At 36.6% G+C, this 18,111-nt stretch overlaps 1 protein-coding gene across 1 annotated transcript in view; it reads right to left on the bottom strand.

The window, feature by feature from the left end:
- The window catches only part of RSRC1 (arginine and serine rich coiled-coil 1), a gene marked incomplete at its 5' end in the record, with an annotated part of 362,074 nt that overhangs the window by 259,159 nt on the left and 84,804 nt on the right, over positions 1 to 18,111 (bottom strand). Inside the window, one exon of the mRNA XM_023515684.1 lies at positions 16,127 to 16,300. Coding sequence (XP_023371452.1) covers positions 16,127 to 16,300 — 174 coding nt within the window. The remainder of the gene's footprint in view (positions 1 to 16,126; positions 16,301 to 18,111) is intronic.

Genomic DNA, 18,111 nt, shown 5'->3' with positions numbered 1-18,111 from the left:
TTTAAGTTAAATATCCTTTCAGCACACTCCCCAAGTATAGTGGGCATCTCTTTGTCACAGCACTCATACTACAACGTTATTATTATTTGCATCTGACTCTCAAACTAGATGGAAGTTTCTTAAGACCAAAGACTGTGTCTTATTCATCGTTGCAGTCTCCAGTGAGTGCAGTAGTGTCAGACACATCTTAACAGCATCCAAAGTAATCCATGCACAATATATTCATCCTTGTTGTGGCCCATGGGTCAGATTCAGCAGTGACTGTGACTTAATTTGCCACATGGAAGATGCTACTTTGCTTACTATAGCCTCCCTCTTATAAGTCTCTGTAGTTGTCAGAGTCAAAGCCAAAGGCCTAGAGAGTTACAGACATTAATTAAAAAGACCTGAAACCTGAGACTCCACGCCAGAACTCTCCTGACCACATTATCTCTCCTCTCGAATGTTCCAAAGTGCCTCAAACTCAGTGTTTCCAAAGCAAATATATGTTCTTTCCCTTCATACCCTTCTAAAGTAACCCATGCTTAGTTAAAAATATCACCATCATTCCCGTAATGTAAACCAGAAAACTAGTGGTTATTATTAACATCTTTGTTATACTTATCAAATCAAATCCATCATTAAATATAGAAATATGTCTCAAATTCATCATTTCCTACCATCCCAATGCCAAAATCCTGGCCCAAACTACTATTACATCTCCCCTAGAACACTGTGCTACTTATCTGGTTTCTCTGCATCCATTCTGACTTATCCCTCTACAATCTGTTTTCCACACTGCAGCTGGAGTGATCTTTTCAAAACACTAATCTGATCATGTCACCCATCAGATTAAAACACTTCAAAGGCATCCTGTTACTCTTAAGATAGAGACCAAAATCCTTCACCAGGTTTACAAGGCCCTATACAGTCTAGCCCCTATCTGTCCCTATTTCAGACCGTGCTCCCCACCCCACACCACCCCCCGCTCTCCCTTTGAGCTACTCTGATCACCCTTCAGCCTCTGTTCATATCACTCTTCCTCCAATTTAGGGGCCTCTGTTGATGATGTTTCCCCTCTGCTCTTTCCCTCACTAATTCCTACTCATGCTACTTCTCTAGGAAAGTTTACCCTGATTATTCTAAGTAAAATACAAGACCCTGCCACTGTATCCTGTTCAAAGCACTACAAATCTCTTATCCTTGGCATTTATCAATATTGAAAATTTATATTTATGTGATGTCATAATTGCTCTTTTCCCCCACTGGACTTTAAGCTCCATAAAGTCAGGCACCAACACTGTTATTGATCACCATGGAATGAATCTCTAAGACTCAGCTCAGTGCCTGGTACAGTAAGTACTTCTTAAATATTTGATGAACAAATGACAAAGGGAGGGGGGCATCAGTTACGTGGTAATTCCTAGGCTTTCATTAGTCACCAGTGTCCTGGCATGTGGAAAAGGTGGAGTAATTAATTTAACAAGAAGAGTCTAATGTTAGAATTTAGGGTTATCCTAAAACACGTTCCACTTCAATCCCAGAATATCATACTCCTCTTTATTCAAAACTGGTGAGTTATTTTCCACCACTGAGGTAAACAGCCTTAGTAGCTGTTTACTCTAACATTTTCAATTTATAGTTAAAGAATATAAAACCAGAGACCTTATGTGATCAGCCTCAAATCACACGCAAGTCAGAAGATCAAGACTTGCAGCCACACTTACCAGTCTAAAGTTGTTTCTATTGTATCTACCACAGCAACACATCATGGCTTTCTTCAGGAGCGAGGACTCATTACTTATTGGTAATTCATAGTTTAGCAACCCTATAGGTACATTCAAGTTCATCTGGTCATGTGTTCTAATTCTGAGTTGACAAAATGTAGTAGCTATAATTATAGTTTCAAAGGGCAATGTGAAAACTGCAAACTAATCACAGAGTTCTTATTTGTGGGATGACTCGTCTGAAAAGAGCTTTCAGAACATTATCAGTAGTGGAACCTCCCAGAAATATTTTTTAAACTTGGCTTCAAGGATGTGAGAAACCTTGTTGGTCATGAGATTGGTTTTAGATATGTTGAACTTGACATTCTAGATATGCTCAACAGGTAGCTATATAGACACATCTAAAGCTCCAAGAACAACTGTAACCTACTAAAGACTTGAATAAGTGATTTAAGGACAGGAAGATGTGAGCCAGATGCCAATCTTCAGAGAAAAAAGAGCACTGTCTAAGAAAGAGATGGCAACGAAAGGAAGGGAAAGAAAATTTTACAGTGAACTGAACGGCATATATTTCAATTCACTGTATTTAAAACAAAGAACAGAAGAACAATGGCTTGGAAGGAAGAATAGAAAACAAGAAGGATGACAAATTTACTCCTGACATCGAAGGACATGGAATATAATGAAATAGGATGGAAACTCCAACTCTAGTAATTGCATTCCAAGTGATTTCAATCAGTACTTTTTCTGAAAACTGCTACAATGGCTGAGAAATTTTTGTTTGTTTGCTTATTTGTTTGATGAGATGTAAGAGTGAGCAATACAACTACTGAAATCTGATTAAGATTATTCTAGGCTCGGAGCTTATAGCTCAAGTGGCTAAGGTGCCAGCCACATACACCAGAGCTCGCAGGTTCGAATCCACCCTGGGCCTGCAAACAACAGTGACAACTACAATGACAACAACCACAAAAAAAATAGCCAGGTATTGTGGTGGGCACCTGTAGTCCCAGCCACTTGGGAGGCTGAGACAAAAGAATCTCATAAGCCTAGGAGTGGAGGTTGCTGTGAGCTGTGATGCCACAGCACTCTACCCAGGGCAACAGCTTGAGGCTCTGTCTCAAAAAAAAAAGAAAGAAAATGAAAAAATTTTTAAAAAGATTATTCTAGATGACTCTCACAGGCAACAGAAATGAACCCACTGGGACTACACTTTGAAGTCATCAACTATAAAATTACTAAACTTAGTAACTCAAAGAAGATGGAAATGAATTGAGAATTGGTGGAGAAAAGGAAACCATGAAAAGAATCAAAAAGATATAATAGAATTGCAAAAAAAAAAAAAAGGAAAATACAAAATACTATATTTCAGAAAATTAAAAACTCAACAGATACAGTTAACAGCAGATTAGATACAACAGATGGTTTTAAAAGAGTAAGTAGACTGAAAGCTAAATGTAAATAAAACCACCCAAAGGTGCATCAGAGGACTGGGAGCAGGGGAAGGAGAACCGTTTGGGGAGGGTGGACATAGTCTCTCTGCATCTCGGCTGTGGTGAGAGATAGAGAAGAGCACAGTTTGTCAAACGCACATAAATGTAGATGAAGAACTGAATCCTGCTGCATGTCTCAATCATATCTCAAATCTGACTTGAAAAACCTAGTAGAGAAATAAAAGCATGTGAGATTTTCTAAAAACAGTATCAACAGTAAATATTTTAATCAGACATTATTCTGTTAGCTTCAAAAGCACATTTCTGCGATACAGTCTCAGGAAAATCCCTCTGGGTTTACACACAATACAGGTGACCCTTGAATAACACGATTTAAACTGTGCAGATCCACTTATGTGCAGATATTTTCAATAACTACATCAGGAAAAATTTGTGGAGATTTGTAGTAATCTGAAAAATCTTATGATCCCCACAGTATAGAAATATAGAGAAAATTAAGAAAGATTAGGTATGTAACAGTGCTTAAAATATTAGTTTATTTTGTCACTTACTACCATAAAATACACAGAAATGTATTATAAAAGGTTAATAATTATCAAAACTTATACACACAAAGCCTTACAGACCATACATGGGACCATACAGTTAAAGAAATAAAAACAAAAATAAAGATATTGTATGAAAATAGAACTGCATAAAATCACCACAGCACATACTGTACTCCTGTAACAACACTGTAGCCACCCGTTGTTGCTACTCTGCTGAGCTCAAGTGTTGAGAGTATCTGCTCAAAACACCAGCTCTGCTTGAGCAGTTCCTCTCTTTAGTAAGTTGTACTTTGCAGTAAAAAGTCATCTCTGATGGTTCTCAGTTTTTTCATCATGTTTAGTGCAATGCAGGCAGCCTCCAGATTACCAACATGTAGATTAGTTCTTAATTTGAATTTGTATGTAAGTTGGAAAACGCACATTTACCTGTTCCCAATAATAGCCTCCATTCATGTGAGTCATATGTCAGTTGGATGTTTGTGACATGAGGACTTAATGCAATAGCCTCTGTTCTGACGTGCAAGTTGTACATAACTCATCTATTTGTGACCTGGGGACTGCCTGTACCATAAATCTTGAATAACACCAGGGGACCCAAGGAAGGGTCACTTGTGATGCTGAAAATACTCCCAAGAAGCACAGAAAAGTGATGACATAAGAAAAAGCTAAGTTACAATGGATTGAGGTCTATGGCTGTGGTTGGCTGCCGTTTCCAGATAAATGAATCTAGTGTAAGAACCACTGTAAAAAAATAAAAAGAAAATTTGTGATATCATTGCTGCAGCTATGGCAGAAGGCACAGAAACTCTTTACCTCATATTGAAAATGCAGCTTTTATGTGGATTGAAATAAGAAAGGCGTATATCTACAGACTCTAATAATGTTTCAAGAAAGAGAAGGCATATGAAAACTTGAAGCAAAAGGAAGGTGAAAGATCTAAAGCTGGAGAATTTAATGCCAGCAAAGGATGGTTTGATAATTTTATGAAGAGGTCTGGCTGGAATAACAAGAGAAGCCGCTTTTGCCAACCAAGCGGCAACAGAAGAGTTCCCAGATATAATTAAGAAAATCTTTAAAGAGAGACAAACATCTGCCTGAACCCCACATTTTTAATGCAGATCAAAGTGCTTTAATTGGGGGAGAAAATGACAGAAAAGACATTTATTAGTAAGGAAGAAAAATGAGCCCCAGGATTTAAGGCAGAAAGGAATAGGCTAACTCGACTGTTTTGTACAAAGGCAATCAGGTTTATGATCAGGACTGCCCTTATCTAAAAAGCTGTTAACTCTCCAGACTGAAGGAAAAAGATAAAAGTCAGTGTTTTGATTATACAATAAGAAGGACTGGACAATGAGAACACTTTTTCTGAACTGGTTCCATCCATGCTTTGTCCCTGAAGTCAGGAAGTACTTTGGCAGTGAGAAACTGCCTTTTATAAAGTTCTTTCGATATTAGATAATGCCTCTGGTCACCCAGAACCCCATGAATTCAACACAAAGGCATCAAATTAATCTCCTTGCCCCCAAATACTATGTCTCTTATTGAGCTTCTAGATCAGGGGGCCATAAGGATCTTTAAAGCTCATTATCTACAGTACTCTAGGGAAAGAGTTGTCAATGCTATGGAAGAAAACCCTGATAGCATTCTGAACATTATAAAGTCTGGAAGGATTACACCATGAGAGACACCAGTGTCGTTATGGAAGAAGCAGTGAAAACCATCCAGACCCAAACAATAAATCCCTGCTGCAGGAAACTGTGTCCAGATGTTGTGTGTGACTTCACAGGATTTACAACACGGCCAATCAAGGAAAGCAAGAAAGAAATTGTGAATGTGGCAAATGGCAGGCGTAGGGGGCAGAATTAAAAGAGTTTCAAGATATGGATCCTGGGGAAAGTCAAGCGCTAACAGATACTACAGCAGAGGAGTTAACAGAAGACAACTTGATGGTGACGAGAGCTTCCAAACCACTCTTCTTTCTCCACCTCCTCCACCTACCCAATATGAAGATGACAAAAATTAAGACCTATATGATGATCTGCTTCCTTTTAATAATAAATTTTCTCTTCTTTATGATTTTCTTAATAGCATTTTCTTTTCTTTAGCTTACTTTACAGTAAGAATACAGCATATTGTATACATATATAACATACAAAGTGTGTCAATCAGCTGCTTATCTTATTGATAAGACTTTCAAGCAACAGTAAGTTAGTAGTAGTTATATATTTGAGAAGTCAAAAATTACATACAGCATTTTAACAGCTCAAGGGGTCAGTACTCCTAACCCCCACATTATGCGAGACATAACTATATTTCAAAATAACCTTAAAACTGCAAATTTACTGATCTAACAGTATTGGCTGATAATAAGTAACTATTCAGTCATTTAAAATTAAAGATTAAATAACTAAATAGCTACTTATTAATTTGAGTGATGGGGGGTGGGGTGGAGTATTCTAGTCGTCTCTCAGATACCAAAACCTGTGGATGCGCAAGTCCCTTATATAAACTAGCACTGTTTTCATATAACCCACACATCTTCCCACATACCTGAAATCATCTCCACATTACTTATACCTAACCCAATGTAAATCCTATATAAATGGATATTATACTGCATTTTTATGTTTTTTAATTATAGTATTGTTATTTTTTACTGTTCTTTTTTCTCCCTAAAATATTTTCAACCTGAGGTTGGATGAATCCATGGATAAGGAACTTAAGTATATGGAGGGCTGATTATTTATACCACAGTTTTCTTTGCCTAGACAGTTTTAAACAATGAAAACATTTTTCTCCCATGCCTATCTGTTGCCATTTTTGTTGAGGATACTTAATTTTCAAATAAGTACTGGATATTCCAAATAGTATACTAATATTTTAATATATTAATTTGAAATATTAGTATACTAATATTTCCAAATTTTACATATGATTTATTCCAAGTACGCATTATTTTTCAAAACATGGTCTCTACTCATTTCTTTTCTAATGTGAAATACCCTTCTTCATCTCTCAGAAGAAAAAGAAGCAAAGACAGGCGTGCTTGTGGCTCAAAGGAGTAGGGCGCCGGCCCCATATGCCAGAGGTGGCGGGTTCAAACCTAGGCCTGGAGAAAAACTGCAAAAAAGAAAAAAAAAGAAGAAGATAAGGCCGCAACATGACAGCCAGACGGATTTCCACAGTCCACTACCAAGTGGCCTGTCATAGGCCAGTATGTCCACAGAGGCCAAAGGCTGCAGTTTCAAAACCTGCTGCAGGAATTCAGAGAGAACTCAAACAGCAGCACCACTGTGGTGCTCCCCCCACTGCACCTGCAATGCTAGTGATCATCACAGACGCAATGTCAGTAGAGAGTGCTGTGTTCACGCTCACAAGCTCCATCCTCTGAGACTCATCCCTACCTTCCCACAGTTGTATGCAATTTCAGGACTCAAGGATCACATTCTTAGCACTAAATGAAAAACATTAACCCCAATGACAACATCTGGAGCTTTTCTTTCGTTATATACTTTCATTGCCTTGAAATCTAAGATATGTTAACAACACTTCTGTGAATGGAATGCATTACAACTCACTCTGCTTTAGTGGAAAAGTACGCTCTATATCTATCCAAAGAGACGTATGTTATCCCTATCATCTGGCTATACTCAGTTCATTTAAGAACATTTAAACCAGCCACTTTAAAACTGCCTTATACTATCACATTAGGATATAAAAATAGAACATGTGGATATCCATTTCCCAATCTTCGCCATTTAATCAAAGAGGATAAATTTCTAAGTCTCTACTTGTGCTGAGCAAGATTTATCTACCATGAGAATCATGCATTAGACTTTATTCCAATCTGTTCCATTTTGGAGATGCCAATCCAATGATCATTGGACTGGAAGAAAACCTGTGAGAACTGAATCACCTAGAATTTAAAACATGATACTCAACAGACTGCTTCAGTTTGGTTTAGCATCATTCATATCATGGTGCTTTACAAACAGGTATAAATTAGAACTGTAATGAGTGATTGCAAAGCTTAGCTTTTAGGAGCCCTGCTTGTTTACTTGGGAAGAAAAGACTTGACTGGCACTCCAAGTTTATTCCCTTTACATTCCTCTAACAATAGCACTGAATCTTTAGCTTACAAAGCCATACGTAACCTTACTGAAGGCAGACACTAAGGCCATCAGGTAAAGATCTCCATGGAACAGTCTGGTAGCTCTTCCTGTAACCATCTACCGAATCAAGAGAGTAGGAGATACCAATTAAGATTCTGAAATAAATTAGACTAGGCATGAAGAGTGATCAGTGAGGCCTAGAATTTTAATCAGTATTTAAACTATGAATCCTAGAAGTGATTCAGTTTTCTAAGCTAATAATAAGTTATATAAATTATAGCATGGTTGATAACATTTAAAATACAGAAAAAGAGAGTGAGTTATATAGGATTTTTTTTAACGTAGTTTGGAGATTGGGACACAGGTGACATATGTGATGGTGTATGTATGTTCACACGCACACTGAATCAGCCATCGAGTAATAAAGAAACCTGGTTATTTCCTAATACCAAAAATTTGCTTTTGTCATTTTTAAATGCTTAAAAGCTGGGTTTAATTACTTAGAAACACCTTTTAATAACTTATTATTTATGCTATAAATATTTGTGTACTTATTATAATACAAGTAAATATATGATGTTGACTAAGCCAGACAAAGTAATTTATAACTACATAAATCATAAAACTCTCTAGAAGTAGATAGTACTTTACAAAAGAAATGAAATCTGAAATAAACCCAAAAGAGTTCATAGATACTGGCCCATAAAGAAGAGAAGAAAGAGAATTCAAGTCTGAGGAAATGACCTTTATAAAGAAACACAAAAGGAAGAAAAAAGAATAATACTTGAGAAATTGGTAATCACAAGAACCAATAATTAAATTTGTTTTATTTATTAGAAATAAAATTACTACCATTTATTGAGATACTACAATGTAGTACTAACTTTCTGACACATGCTGCATCTAATATTTACAGCCTTTCAACTGTCATCATCCCCATCTTATTGAAGAATAAATTAAAGTTAACAAAAATAACTTACCTTGTGAGGCAAACTTTTTAAATGACTTGAGATGATCAAAAAAGATTACTGGGTGTCCTGCATAGGGTACCTTTCCTTGTCTGAGATTATTTTAAAACTCCATAAATCAGGCAGCACCTGTGGCTCAAAGGAGTAGGGTGCTGGCCCCATATGCTGCAGGTTCAAACCCAGCCCCAGCCAAAAAAAAAAAAAAAAACCTCCATAAACCAACTGCCAGCAATGCAAATAATTATTTTCGATAAATGTGCAAATATATTTTGTCCAGTAGAGGTATAATTTAATGTCCCTTCCCCAAGTGGAAGAAGTCAGTTTTAAATCTATTAAGCAATTCATGTCCAGATTCCTGCTGGCCTACATATGTGCCTGCTCTTTGGATCCTTTGAGCTACTTGTAACATCTTAATGATTTAAATACTACCTTTGGCATGTGTTTATAAATATTTGTATGAGGTACGGTTTTGCCTTTTTAAAAAATTATTCTAAAATAGATCCAAAGCACAAGTCAGAATTTGAAGGCCTCTGCGGATTCTAAATGAGTCCAAGGGCAAGGCTCCTTCCACACAACTCCCTACTTTTCTCCTTTTATTCTCGAAAGTAAATGCCAATGTAACTTTTATAATACCTCTTCCAAAGGGTTTGCCCTAATTTTTCATAGTCCATGTGATGAAACTTTCTAGAATGTCCAGCACGAGGCTACTTTTCACCCTCTCACTAATTTCTTCACATAACCCTAATTCCTCAATCTCTTGTGGAATGAAAAAGGAATGTGAAAGTAGCTTCTCTCATTCTAAGGCTTTTCACAGTCAAGCAATCACTAAAAGAAAAAAATGAAGCTACAATTTCATGCCATCGAAAACTTGATCAAGCATAATTCAAGTCAAAGCCCATAGGACAATCTCTCTGATAATTAAAATGTGCTCATCTAATGAGTCAGAGAAAGGTGGTGACCTGGGGGAGAACCTAGGAAACCCTGGTCTCCTGCTTTTGCTGATTATTCCTTTTGTTATATAAGATTCCCTTTCTTGGCCTTGGCTTTTTGAAAAAATTACAGATTGTTTTGCTTGAATCAAAACTAATACCTAGTGACAAATACTCAAATCTGCACAATGGGAACTGGGCGGTAAGTTTCATTACAGTACAAAATATGCAACAACACAATGGGCCACAGTTATGATATTCATTCGATTCACAAGGAAACTGTAAAACTTTAAAAAGAAAAAGGAATCCAGTGCATACACTGATATAAAGATGTAGTCATTTACCTACTCAACAAAACTGACAGTAGGAAGCTTTTTCTGCATGTTACAATGACACGTGTTAAAGGTACACTACTTATGAACCAAACATTTACCCTTCGCCACTGGTGAAAGGCAACAAGATCTCTTTACAAAGTCTCGTCTTTTTCAATAAATTTTGCATGAAAACATGTTATCCTGGCACAAAGTTGCCTGCTGTCACATTGGAAGTGTGATAAATGTTTAATGAAAACAACACCACACAGCTTGGTGTCAGATAACAGCTATCACACAGCCCCGCTTTGATCCAAACAGACACTTAAAAGGAGTTCTAAGCATGCTCGGCACCACAAAACTCTATAACCTCTATGCAAATAGGGGTAAATTAGCATAAGTGACTTCCCGCTGAATAAAGAAATAAGAGGTAAGGAAAAATATGACAGGCTCTGTAAGTCTGTAACTGCTGTCAAAACTCAAGAGTCCAGTCTTCCCAGATCACTTCTAACATCTTTTGCCAAACACTAGGCAGGAAAAAAAAAACTCTTATCAACAGGAATTTATTACATGAAACTCTAAAGCTGAAGGCACTGGAATGTTGCCAAGATTAAAGCCATAACTAATATCTGTCTAGAAAGTACAATTATTACATGGTACTAGTTTTCTCATACACACTGCCTATAATATTTTTAACTTTTTATGTATCTTCATCCCCATCTTGCAGAAGAATATACTGTATATCTAGAGGGAAATTCTCATCTCAGAAAGTTTTTAAAGAAAAAGAGAGGAATGGATAAACTTGAATGTTTTGGTAAAATATCTCAAAAGTCTTTCCAGGTACATTTCTGAAAATATCACCCATCTACTGAAAAACTATTAAATAAGGAAAATAATAAAGGCTACTTTTCATGGTAGCAGGTCACAGTGGAGGTCACACTTAAGAATAAATTCTGAAGTTACTCAAGAAGAAGCATTTTAGTAGGTGTCTGAATCCATTTTATACTACGTAACAGAATATCACTGGGCAATTAATGTACTGAAGAGAAATTTATTGGCTCACAGAGCTGGAAGCTAGAAGTACACAATCAAGGGGCCAGCATCTGCTGAGGAACTTGTCATATCATCCCTTGGCAGAAAAGCAAAGAGGGCAAGAGAAAAGAGGGCAGCAAACCCATCCTCTTATAAGAAACCCACTCATAAGATAACCTACCCACTCCTGTGGTTAACAGCATTAATCTCTTCATGAGGTTAAAGCCCTCATGATCTATGTGCCTCTTATAGGTCCCACCTACCACACAGTACTAGGGGCCGTGTTTCCAACACATGAATTTTAGGGCAGACATTCAAACTACAACAGTAACAACATCTGATCTAAATCAAATTTGCAAATTCTACTTCTTTTTTTTAAGGGACAAGGTCTTGCTCTGTCAGCCAGGCTGGAGTGGGATGGCGTAATCACAGCTCACTGCACCCTGAACTTCTGAGCTCAAACAATCCACCTGCCACGGTCTCTTTACATACAACTATGTGACACCACGCACATCTAATTTATCATTTTCATTTTGTAGAGATAGGGGTCTATGTTTCCCAGGCTGGCCTTGAACGCCTGGCCTCAACTGATCCTTCCAATCCTTCCTCCTCGGCCTCCAAAAGTGCTGTAATTACAGTCATGAGCCAACACCTAGCACTATGATTTAAGAATAAATAGTAGAACATCACTGGTAGATATTTATATCACATTCACAACTAATTTTTCAAAGACCAGAGGCTGTAAAAAATATTCTATTATTGGTTGACCACACTTTACCGTGTGACTTTATAAGACAAATTCTAACCATTTCAATGTTCTAGAAATTTCTAGAACTATAATTAGCTGCTACTTGAAAAAAGTTTTTTTAGAATTATCTAATTTGGTATATTTTTTCTCAAAAGTCTAATGAAAAAGTCCTTCCTCATTGTTCAACTGATGCCTGCTTTAGCATTCTTTTCCTCCCTGGTTTTGTTTTTCCCAATTTGTAAAATACTCTTTACCTTGCCTTGTCACTATTATGCTTTCTCTCCTTGCTTTGTGCTTTACAAATGTATAATCTATGTTCTACCACTATGCATGTAATACTGATACTTTCAAGCTGATTTGATAAGACAAATAATCTTATGCTTAAAAAAGCAGAGGCACCGTGTTATTTTTTTTTCATATATGAGGAAGCACCTAAGTTATTTAGCAGAAGCTAAAACATTTGTCATTAGGTCACACAATCACAGTGAACGAATACGTGAGTCCTACTGCAAATGTCTGTGAACTGTTTTCCCTCTGTCTCCACCCATGTATTTTTTTAAAGCCATCTGGGAAGAAAGCACTAAAGAAGCCATCATTAAAATAAATTTAATTAAGGGTTAGGTATTATTTGTGAATATAATTAAATATTATTCTGCATAAACAGATGAAATGCTGAGGTGGACAAGTAGGAAAAGAGAGGAGAAAGAAGGAATCAATCTTTTATAAACAGCAAATCTGTGAGCTGATCAGGAAAAGATACAGAATATTTTTTCAGTTCTATTGAGCTATTTTCTAGGAAAGTTTGAACAATAGCATATCACTGGATCTCAAACCCTACCCTCTCATCATCAATAATTATAAATGACGACCTTTAGGACAGTGTACTTTTAGAAAGCAAAGTGCTACAGATGGTCAACTTGAATTAGAAGGCTAACTCTGCCATTTATTACCTCTGATCTATACAAGAGGGATAATAAAAGCACCTGTTTCATCGACTATTAAATGAGACAATCCACGTCAACTGCTAACTTTAAATTCCTGATACTGACACAATATAAGTAAAATGTTAGGTGCTTATCATTACTATGACCACTGTGAATAAAGCATTTTGTTCAGGCCCCACAGAGAACTGATCTTATCATTTCTCTACTTGAAATCCTACATTAGCTTTCCACGACCTCTATAACTAACTACAAATGCTTTACCATAAGGTAAGGTTCTCCCCAAATCATCTCTCACCATTGTGCCTTTTCTATTCTAAACAAAGCCCCGTTAGACTTTGGTTCCTCAAATACACCATAATCTCTTGCTTGCCTCCAAGCCTTTCCATATGAAGTTCATTTGCATGAAACATGTATCCCTCCCTCCCTTCAATGTGAAAACATTGCTTCTTCTACATAGTTAGAGGCTTTCCCAACACACAGACTAGTCTAGATCAATCAACTTAACGTTCATGGCGATATCTTGCAGCCAGAATGTGTCAAAACTGAGGATGAAAGCCAACATGCCGAGCCTGGACTGTGAGAAGAATAAAAAGGGCCTCTCACTGCTTACTCTATACTGCTTGTTATATTAGCAGTAAGAATACTCAAGATTTAAGCTGGTCATGGACAAACGACAAGTCTTGGGCCAAATCCAGGCAGATGCCCGTTTTTATAAACACAACTTCATTGGAATACAGCCTGCCTCTTAGTTTAATTCAATATTATTTATAGTTGCAAAGTTCTATAATTGCAACAAAGACAACATGGCCCAGAAAGCATAAATTATTTACTATATCACCCTTTACAAAAAAGTTTGCTGATCCTTGGTTTAAGCTCTTATTAGTTAGGTTTTGTTACTTATGACCAAAACTATCTTAATTGATAACAAGATTTCCATAGCTTGTTTTACTTATCCTACTAGAAACATTCATCTAATTTCACTGTAATATTTGCATATCTTCCCTCTTATAAATGTTTATTTTTGAACTTCCATGAAAGCAGCAACTAGTACAACTAGTACTGGCACTAACATTGTATCACTATAACTTAAAGTAGTACCTGACAAATAAAAGGGATCTACATATTGTTGACTGAACAAGTAAAACATATGAATAAATGCTTATATTTGCTAAATAATCAATATATATTTATTAACAACTAACATGTATACCACGTATTAGATTCTCTGAGTGATACAAGAGTCTAAGTCCAGAATGGCTCAAAATCAGGTTTAGGAACTAAGCATGTAACCTTTACAAAACAGTAATAAATTATTCCTGGAACAAAACAGGATTCATCTGTACATACATAAATACTACCAAAGTAAACACATACATTGATTTTTTTAAAAATCCTGATTTTAGAGCATACCAAATAGGTAGGAATTTGTGTACTCAGCACTAACTTTAACACAACACCCTGCGTCACTATGGTCCACTCCAATCATGATACAGACTGCACAAACCTGTCTGGCATCAGTCCCCAGGGCCCTTCAATTAATAGCTCTTGTTTTGACTTTGTTCGTTACCTTTATTGAAATTAATCTTATAAAATAACGACAAATACAACATTATTATCTTGTGAACCTGCGATCTAGGCATCAGTCCACTAGGACACAATTGACTCTGAGTGATGAATGAGCCTAACCTATAAAGCCGCCTAGACTTTCAAGATTAATGTCACCTTTCTTGAAACCATCAGATCTCCCTGTTTTATTCACGCTCTCATTTTCTTACCTTTAAAAACCTCCAAATAATGTTTTACATAAGATCAATTTATTATGTATTATTCTAGACAAGTAAAATTGGTGAGGTAGAAAACAAACATTTAATGACCATAAAACTCATAGTCACACTTCACAAAACAATATAATATCTAAAAACTAAACCAAAAGAAGAAAAAAATCAAAAAGGAACCAAAAAGCACGGTAGCTCCTTGTGATATATTTTATTCCTCCTCTTACTCCCTATTTTCCAGGCTCAGAACTCTGTCTACAGCCTCCCTTCAAATCTATCATCCTCTGACTTTCTCCCTTCACCAAGAGTTTTCCCCATACCCTTCCCGGCTCTCATTCTATTCCACCAACTCTGGCTAACTCAGTCTCCCTCTCCTTATAGCCAGATGTCCAATCCCTATCTCCCCTCCTATGACATTTTAGAACTCAGAATTTTGCAGGAATACAGCTGTTCAATGTACATTAACAGTTGTGGGGTGTCTGAGAGAAAAAGGGGATAGAATGTTATCTCCATCCAAATTCCAACACAAATTTAACATTTCAAAGGATATTTAAAAGCCAACAATCTCTGCAGGTTTATATAACATCATTATAAATTTGGAAATAAAAAAATAAACATACAGACAACTGTGGAAGAAAAAGGGATGAGAGAAGAGTTTTATAACATTTCATAAAATAAATAATTCCTCTTAGAATCAAGATCTCAGGAAACTATACTGACAATCCTGGTCAATTCTTAAATTTAAAACTGATACATTGAAGATAAACACTTTTAGATTAATGTATAAAGTAAACATACATAAAATGTTGAAAGACTGACAAAGGGGGATAAATTCCAAGAATAAAAGACCCCTATGCCAATTTTGAATGAAACAATAAGATGCTGTAAATTTAAGCTGCTAAATAAGATTGTTTCATTTTAATATCTTCTAATTTGATTAACACCTATGAGTGGATTTCAACTTCCAATGGATAGAACTAGAATCACTGTTATAATAATATCACTTCTAGAAAATTGACAAAAAATAAATTCTGGACCTCATCAGCTGATACAGTCATTCTAACACACACATGTACCGTACCACACTATTGCTGAAGCCCCATTCTACACTGAAAGAGGCTTGACCAATAATAAATCACATTTCCTTTCCCTTGTTTCAAATTTACCCTTTTTTCATAACTGCTTTACAATAAGCTGAAAGACATCTATAATCACTAAGTAGTCTTCAAATTTTAAATTCATGTTCATGACAAAGAAAAGAGAATTTAGAACTTTCCTAAAGAATTAGGTAAATTTTCCTATACTTCCATACTAAACTTCGATATTACTGTTGATGTTGTGTTTCTGAAATTTGTTATATTATTACTAAATGACGATGGAAATGATAATGTACCACACTAAAAATCTGAGACAACTATTCTGATTTATCCTTTCTTCCTTCCCTACTGAATTCTCCGCTTTCTCTGTTCATCTTCTTCCACTCCTTCAGCAATTCAACCAGCAGGGAAAGAATAACAAACACCTCCGACAACAGTCATTTCACTTGAATATTGCCCTGGAATCCCAAGTCATCACCATGCAGGACTTGCTTCGACTTACCCACGTTTGATGTTGTGTAACTCCTTGTCCTTGCCTTTATCCTTCTCCTTTTCTCGTTTTTCTTTCTCTCTGCCTTTACGTCGTTCTCTATCCCGAGACCGACTACGGGTTCTTCTGTGACTGGACCTTTCACTGCTTCGACTATGGGAACGTGGACGAGGTCTTGACCGGGACCTACAGCAAGCAGATTTTATTACATAAATTTAGTGTGTATTAGTATTGTGAAAAGTAAACACCCTTGAAAAATATCCGAATAAATTACTTAGTTTTAGTTACGGACTAGGATTTAAACAACTGTGTGAAGCAAGCATCTGAACGATTCTTTATGAATAAGTGCTCTGAGGTGAAATGATGCAGGTCGGAAACAAACGTGGCCAACTTCGGAGGAAATTAAGGTACAATGTAAACAAATGTGTTTGCAAATGAAAGTCTTGAAGGTTCAATTCTAGTCTCAATTATTCATGTCTCCTGGGATACAGATCAAAAGTATCTAATGTAATCCACAAGGACACAGGACAGACTTTCCCTTTCCCTATAACCTGCTTCCTTACCTATTCAACCTTATTTTTCATTGTTCAATATAACTATTCATCCACCCTAACCCCCTGCTTAAAATGAATGATAGTATTAGGCAGAATACCCTATGTATAAGAAGTAATGAATTCGGGTCCTATTTACAGTAATGACAAGAAAGCCTCTACCAGCCTGACAATCCTACAGATAACTATGAAACAAAAACACCTACAGTCAACCCTTCAATAACACAGGTTTGAATTGCCTGAGTTCACTTCTATGCAGATACTTTTCTTCCTCTGATACCCCTCAGACAACACCACCAACCTCTCCTCTGCCTCTTCCTTCTCAGCCTACTCACTGTGCGACAATGACCATGAAAAAGACCTCTGTGATGATCTACTCCCACTTTCCATAGTTGACCACCTCCCTACATTGGCCACATCCTTAAGTGATCTAGTTTTCACAGACCAAACAGTCACCACATGGACGCATCAGTACAGTAGGCCTAGTTCCTTACGCTGACCACCTCCGTATGTTTACAGTTTGTTACGATCTCTCAGGTGGTCAACTTACAGAGTTCTATTGTAAATTTTCTCTACCTCATGACTTTCGTAATAGCATTTCCTTTTCTCTAGATTACTTTATTGTAAGAAGGCAGTATATAATACATATCGTGCACAAAATATGCATTAATCAACTGCTTATGTTACTAAGCATGACAGTCAACAGCAGGCTACGTTTGGGGAAGTCAAAAGTTACACATGGATTTCTGACTGCACAAGGAGTTGGTACCTCTAACTCTGAGTTGTTCAACGGTCAACCATATATGAAGGCACCAGAGTGTGGCCAAAACCAGGCAGATTCTGGGAGACAACATTTAGAAAAAGAAAACAGCAATGAGAAAGTTACCCATTTTATCAACTTCTATTTTACAACAAGCCCAAATCTATGCCATATAGAACAGAAAATCTGCAGGCTTTCTGGCCCAAAAAACCAGAGGACAGACCCAGGAAAACTAGAACAACAGGCAAATGAAAGGGGAATCCTGTAAAAAGGTAAAAGGAGGGACCCCAAAATTCCATATGTAAACTCTATTCAAATCTCCAACTGAACCCAAAATCAGCACAGGAAGGACAGATGCTAAACAGCTAAGAATAAAAGCACTGAACCAACATTTCAGCTGTTCTCATAGAAACAGAAATGTTATAATTTTAATCCAACCAAGCTATTTTCTTACTAAATAAAAAATAAGCACAAAAATTAATATGATTAGGAGAAATATAATGGAGTAGTCACAATATGATATTCACCATGTCTAGGATAAAATCCAAAATTATTAGATAGACTAAGTAACAGGAAAAATGTATCCTATTCTCAAGAGAAAATATAGTACATGAAGAACCACCCTGAGATGAGCCAAATGTAAGAATTAGCAAATAAGAATTTTAAAGCAATATATGTGTGTGTGT

This window comes from Otolemur garnettii, unplaced genomic scaffold (assembly GCF_000181295.1).
Source record: "Otolemur garnettii isolate 467f Iridium unplaced genomic scaffold, OtoGar3 scaffold00076, whole genome shotgun sequence".
In the NCBI taxonomy this organism is placed as follows: domain Eukaryota; kingdom Metazoa; phylum Chordata; class Mammalia; order Primates; family Galagidae; genus Otolemur; species Otolemur garnettii.
The sequence above is the reverse complement of the archived record's forward strand: the minus strand, read 5'-3'. Positions and strand labels throughout refer to the sequence as shown.